Genomic DNA, 6,774 nt, shown 5'->3' with positions numbered 1-6,774 from the left:
AAAATTTGATTATTGCATGATTTTGAAGTTGTGCGATTCCTAGGGGGTTCTATGCATCTATTTGAATGATTGGATTTATTTATGGATGACTGAATGTATATATGATTGATGAATGAAATAATAATCAAATTTTTTCCGTTATAATGAGGCACAAGGGAAACAAGATTCTTGGACATTGTTTTTTAAATTAATTTTTTCAAAGCGCTATTACCGGTTTGAAGGCAAGATAATTTGTAAGATATATAATCTGAAATTAACTTCTTATTTTGCGTTATAAAATACTGCAACATGCGAAATAGAATTCAACAATGGCGTGCCATGTGGCTATAAGGAAAACATTCCAGCAAGTTGAATTCATATGAAAAAACACCATGGATACATCAACAATTAAAATGACAGAGACCGAAACGAACTAAAGAGCACATTTGGAACATCACATTCAATAGTACTACATAATAAGATTTTAATTTCTTTTCTTCCTCAATAGTGGCAAACACTATTTATTCCACCAAACCAAACATGCTGGGAACTTAGCAAAATAGGATTTCTTCTTAGGTTTATCAAATATCCCAGATCCATAAGTCTGATATGTCATCTCAATCAAGAGAGGGAATTGCAAGATGGAGCAAAGAACTATCGGAATCGTTGAAAGGATGATGATCGGAATGGTAACCCAAGACAACTTCTCATGTAGAATCAGATACAATGCAGAACCAAAGGATGGCATCATTGTAACAATCGAAAAGAACAAACATGTCAATCCAAATATTAATTTCGTCGGTAAAGACTTGAGAAAATCTTCTTCTGCATAATGGGCCGTAAGAATTCCTAAGAACATCAACAGCGACGTACTTGAACTGAACATTGACAAGGCATTTGAAATCATGAAAATCAAGAATGGAGTTCTTTGAGTTTCCAGCATTGTTGGCAATCCTGAGTTTTCTTTATTACCACCTGGTACTGTGAAAGCTGTTGTGAACATTACAACAGCAATTAGAGTGCCTACTATCATGCTTGATCCTGCTGTGCTTTTCATCCAGCTCTCTGCATCTTTGGTTAATTTCTTGTGTTCATCAGTGAATAACATTTCGAGTGTTTTGGTGATCGCATTTTTTTCCTCTTTGAGTTTGGGTTGTACTATGCTCTCGACTTCCTGTTTATTGGAAGAAACAACTTAAGATGAGGATTTAAAACTATAGATAATATAGATTGACGTACCATTAGAGTAGATAAAATGTCGTGAATTCAAAAACATTTGTGAGTAGGGAAGAAACAAATTACACCATATTATGTCACTTTGGACTACTTTTTTTGGGATGAAATCATGTGCACAATTTGAACTCCATATCGAATCACCTCATATAAAGCTTAAACTTTTGGAAACAAGACAAACTTATATATGTGAATTAAGTGTTCAATAACTATCACCTATTTATGAAAATTGTACGTGTCGTAGAGTGGGAGCATGTTGAAGATAAAATTCAAATAAATAAGTATACGATATCTCTCAACAGCTTAAACTTTCAGATATTATGACTTGAATAACAATCACAACAGTAACCTCAATTTCTCCCTCATCCGTCTCCTTTTCCAACCTCAATTCCCCCCATTCAATTGAATGACCAATAAATAATAATTGTTGCAAACCAAGTTAATAACCAATTCTCGCTGTATACCTCCAACAAAAAGTTCACACTATTCAAAAACAATAGACTATGCAGACACTATCACTTTTTGTATCATTTCATGCACATTTAGTAGACAGGCTCTGAGCATGAGACAATAATTGCTTTGTTGTTGAACAATATGGTGACTTATCTGTATGATTTAGATGTTCGACGGGGAATCCTTCATTGCTAAACAGTGGCGTATTTCAAGGATGAAAACAATTTCTTCTCCGGTACCACTATTTCGATCAACACTTTTTATATATACATCCACTTTTAAAAATTAAATTTTATTATATTTTAAAATCCTATGTAAATTTACTTAAATAGATATAAACAAAATTAAATAAAACTACATAACTCTAAATTGATCCACTAGTTTTTATTTTCATTTATGCTTAACTAGAATCATAATAGAAAGAGAAAAAATACATGAATATAATTATAGGTGATGGTGGCCCTAAATGTGATTTCTGTGTAGGGAATTGACACGACTCGTCCCGAATCACCCTAGTGGATCGGAAACGTGACGTGCGCCGAGGATAAATGTTGACTAGATGTCAAATTTATCACCAAGACTGACTATATATGGGTTATTTCAAAAAATACAACAAAATCAAATGCTTATGTAAAACATAATGTGATGGGCCCAAATTATTTATTTTGTGCTTCATCAAAATGAGTTATAACACTCAACATGTCGTGCGGCTCTCATTCCGAAATCATTAGGCTCTTCCAGCTAAAAAGAATCAATTTCCACCTGTAGGAAAATAACGGAAAAATATATGAGTTGATAGCTCAGTGAGTGGAGAAGTTCGAAAATAATTATAATTTTTCATTTTTACATTTTTCTCGAAAATCGAGTTCATATCATTGATAACTCGCAAGATAACATCATATAATTATAGCCAAGACGTGAGACATTCACATAACGTGGTAAAATATCATTTCAAGTCATGATATAATCATAAGCTGGTAATCATGTTATAATCTCATCACATCAAATGTATTGGAAAATTGACCAAAAATGTACCTTTTGACTAAAATCTGTAATCCGCCCCTCGGGCTAAGAACTTTCGCCACGGGCCTTTGGCCCCTCCGTGAACGAAAACGGGTCTCAAGACCTCTGATAATCAATTTTAGAACACAGCCAAGGCCCCTCAATGAACTATATATACACGATCACGACCCATTCATCCGCAGTCAACCCCTCAGTGTAGTATAGAACACGACCAATGCCCCTCTGTGAACTAGAAGAAGTACATAATCACGGGTACTTTTCTGGTCGTTCTCAATATCACGTCTCACATACCAAACAAATCTCAATATCACATGTCTCATATACCAAGTCACAAATGTACAATAAATAATCCTTGAAATTCCACATGTATCATAATAAAAGAGATTTCTATAATAATCATGTAATTTGAACACATAATTGCACATACTTTAACAATATACTTAATTTATACGTACTTTAAAAAAAATATATATTTTTCCACTCACAGAGCTATGTACACCAATATCAACTCGATTGATAAGTTGTCCCGATATCTGTATCGCCGTCTGAAATATTATATAATTTTTAAATCAACAATTAACTATTTTAAGTAATATCAATAATTAAATAGGCGATACCCAAACTTAATTATTTTATATTTAAGCGATTTCTAAAACCTCTTTAATTACTAAAACTAGTTTTTCTTTCATTTTACTCAATTTCATAGTTTATTATATTTAACCCCTTTAATAAAATTGAATTTAATCTAACAATTTAACAACTATAAAATTAAACATAACTTGACAATAAGTAACTTTTTACTTACCTTTAACTTCGAAGAATTTAAGCCTAATAGTAGAAGAACTTATTTACTAACACGTTAGGGAGTTTTCCTCTTTTTATTTTATTTTTTTCTTTTTCTCCTTTTTTTTTTCCCTTCTTCCTTCTCTTTCTTTCTCCCTGTTTCTGTTTCACTCTGCGTGTTTTTGTATGTGTAGGCAAATGGATTTGTTTGGCAATGGATTGATATAAAATAAATGCACCGCCTCACCTTTTTTGTTTGCCTTTTTTTTTTTTAATACTTTTGACTTTTCTTTTAATTAAACTAATGTATTACAAAAAAATGTATCAAAGTCAGAAATCAGTATTTATTGATTTTATCACACAAGCCACATTTCTCAAAAAATCCTTGAACTTCTCGATTTCCTTCTCGAGATTTCCCATCCTCTTTATGTTTTTGGACCGTCAAATTACAAATTTAAAGGCCATACCACTAGCCTGCTCTAACTTATAAAATTAGAAACATAATAAGAAAACATCCTCGGTGTTTTTGGAAGAGAAATGAAAGGATTAAAACCGGAATATTGAGAACACTTCTGCTCTTCCCTCTCCCATGCCGCCTCTTCTACAACATGATTTCTACAACGAACTTTTAGTCCCAAAATTTAATCTTTTCTATCATACTTTTAATAACTTCCTAAGCCAATATATAATATTCTCATCTTTCATTTTTCTTTTTTTTTTTCCCAAACCCTTAGGAAAACTCAATTATTTTTTGAAGTTGAAATTCAAGATACTGCTTTTTATGTTCTCCAAATCTTCACCTTACGTTCTAATTTAAACTATTCCCTAATCACATTCTTTTTCTATAACAATGGTTNTAGTATGTGAGACATGTAATATTGAGATCGGCCAGAAAAGTATCCATGATTATATATTTCTTCTAGTTTACAGAGGGGCGTGGTCGTGTTTTATCCTACACGGAGGGGTCTTGACCTGACATTAGTCTTGATCGTGTACATATAGTTCACATATGAGCCTTGGTCGTGTTCTAGAATTGATTATCAAAGGTATTTGAGATCTGCTTTCGTTCACGGAAGGGACCAAAGATCTGTGACGAAAGTTCTTAGCCCGAGGGACGGATTACAAATTTTAGTCAGAGGTAAATTTTTGGTGGATTTTTCAGTACTTTTGATGTGATGAGATTATATTATGATTGCCAGCTTATGTTTATATCTTGATTTGAGATGATATTTTATGACGTTATGTGGATGTCTCACATTTTGACTATAATTATATGATGTTACGTTGCGAGTTATTCAATGATATGAACTCGATTTTCGATAAAAATGTAAAATTAAAAAAGTATATTATTTTCGAACTTCTCCACTCACTGAACTATTAACTCATATAATTTTTCGTACTTTTTTCTACAGGTAGCAATTGATTCTTTTTAACTGGAAGAGTCTAATGATTTCGAAATGAAAGCCACACGGCATGTTGAATGTTATAACTCATATTGATGAAGCATGAAATAAATAATTTGGGCCAATCGCACTATATTTTACATAAGTATTTGATTTTGAAACATTCTTTTTGAAGTAACTCATAGTCTTGGTGATAGATTTGACATCTAGTAAGCATCTATCGTCGGTGCACGCCACGTTTCGAGTCCACTAGGGTGATTCGGGACGGGTCATGTCATATTCCATGTCTTATATAACTGTTTAACATTTGGATCTTTCACCTACGAAAGACGGGTCATGTCATATTCCGTGTCTTATATAACCGTTTAACATTTGGATCTTTCACCTACGGATATTCCGTAGGTGATGTACATCCGTTGGTAATTAGAAACGAATTATCTGTTGATAAAAGTAATTCACTTTTAACTACGATAATCAGCAATCGATTTTCCATTGGTAACGATGATATCTCTTTACCAAAGATATTTTGTGCCTCATTTAATCGTTTAACATTTGGATCTTTCACCTACGGATATTCCGTTCATAATTAGAAATGGATTATCCGTTGGTAAAAGTAATTCACTTATCCCACATCGAAAGTTCAAAACAAAGTTTTCGAAATTGTTCTATATAAATTAATTTATGGTCCAATAAGTGGTTAAACAATATTTTGACCTTTCAATTCTGTTGGCTAAAAGTTAAAAATTAGAATTATTAAATAAATAATAATAACAATAATAAAAAATAAATAATTTTTTTAACCATGCCTCACATGTATGTAGCTATTTACAACATTAATTTTTACCAATTGTAATAGTAAATATTTACCAACAGAAAGTCAGTTGGTATTGGTTAAAATTTTTACCAACGGAAATTTGGTTGGTAAAAGATTCATATTTTACCAATGAAAATTTCGTTGATAAAATATTTACTCGTTACCTACGGCAGGGTCCGTTGGTAACTATCAACGACCCTCAAATTAGCAACAAATTTGATGTTGCAAATATTTTGTTGGTAAAAAGTAATAGCAACGGATATCGAGATTTCAGGAACGAAAAATCTGTGTCTGAAACCATGTTTTTTAGTAGTGTTAGAAGGCTGCTTGTGTATATATTTAAAAAAATTTGAGCGGGCCCAACTCAGCTCAATAAGGCCTGAGCCTAGATTTTTTGGTTGAGGAAAAGCTCGAGCCTAAAAAAATTGAACCATTTTTACTCGAGTTGAGCCTGAAGCCTCAAGTTTCAGCTTGTGAGTCAGCTTGATTCGACTCATTGACATCCCACGTGATTTTTAAAGATTCTTTAAAAGTCTATAAGTTTTCATTGAATATACCAATACTTTTAGAAAGTCTCAAAATGTTCATATTAAATACTTTTTAAATTTCAAACAGTCTTTAAAAGTCCCAATTAAGTATACCCCATATGACAGTTTTTTAAGGTACTAGTATTTCATGTTTTTGATACTTTTGTAATATTTTCGATTTTGTTTTTTTAGTCTTTTAAGGTAAATTTTTCTCAACAATATGTCCGCCCACTCCAAAATTTGATTATTGCATGATTTTGAAGTTGTGCGATTCCTAGGGGGTTCTATGCATCTATTTGAATGATTGGATTTATTTATGGATGACTGAATGTATATATGATTGATGAATGAAATAATAATCAAATTTTTTCCGTTATAATGAGGCACAAGGGAAACAAGATTGTTGGACATTGTTTTTTAAATTAATTTTTTCAAAGCGCTATTACCGGTTTGAAGGCAAGATAATTTGTAAGATATATAATCTGAAATTAACTTCTTATTTTGCGTTATAAAATACTGCAACATGCGAAATAGAATTCAACAATGGCGTGCCATGTGG

General features: G+C 32.1%; 1 protein-coding gene across 1 annotated transcript; it reads right to left on the bottom strand.

Moving 5' to 3' along the window:
- Window positions 1–271: 271 nt before the first annotated feature.
- On the bottom strand, window positions 272–6,185 carry LOC111370929 (ankyrin repeat-containing protein NPR4-like). The gene is made up of 4 exons (XM_022992838.1): window positions 6,129–6,185; window positions 3,174–3,233; window positions 515–1,153; window positions 272–412 (listed from the first exon to the last, which is right to left on the bottom strand). The coding sequence occupies exons 1-4, from the start codon at window positions 6,183–6,185 to the stop codon at window positions 272–274; spliced, it is 897 nt and encodes a 298-aa protein (XP_022848606.1).
- Window positions 6,186–6,774: the final 589 nt, after the last annotated feature.

This window comes from Olea europaea, chromosome 2 (assembly GCF_002742605.1).
Source record: "Olea europaea var. sylvestris chromosome 2, O_europaea_v1, whole genome shotgun sequence".
In the NCBI taxonomy this organism is placed as follows: domain Eukaryota; kingdom Viridiplantae; phylum Streptophyta; class Magnoliopsida; order Lamiales; family Oleaceae; genus Olea; species Olea europaea.
The sequence above is the reverse complement of the archived record's forward strand: the minus strand, read 5'-3'. Positions and strand labels throughout refer to the sequence as shown.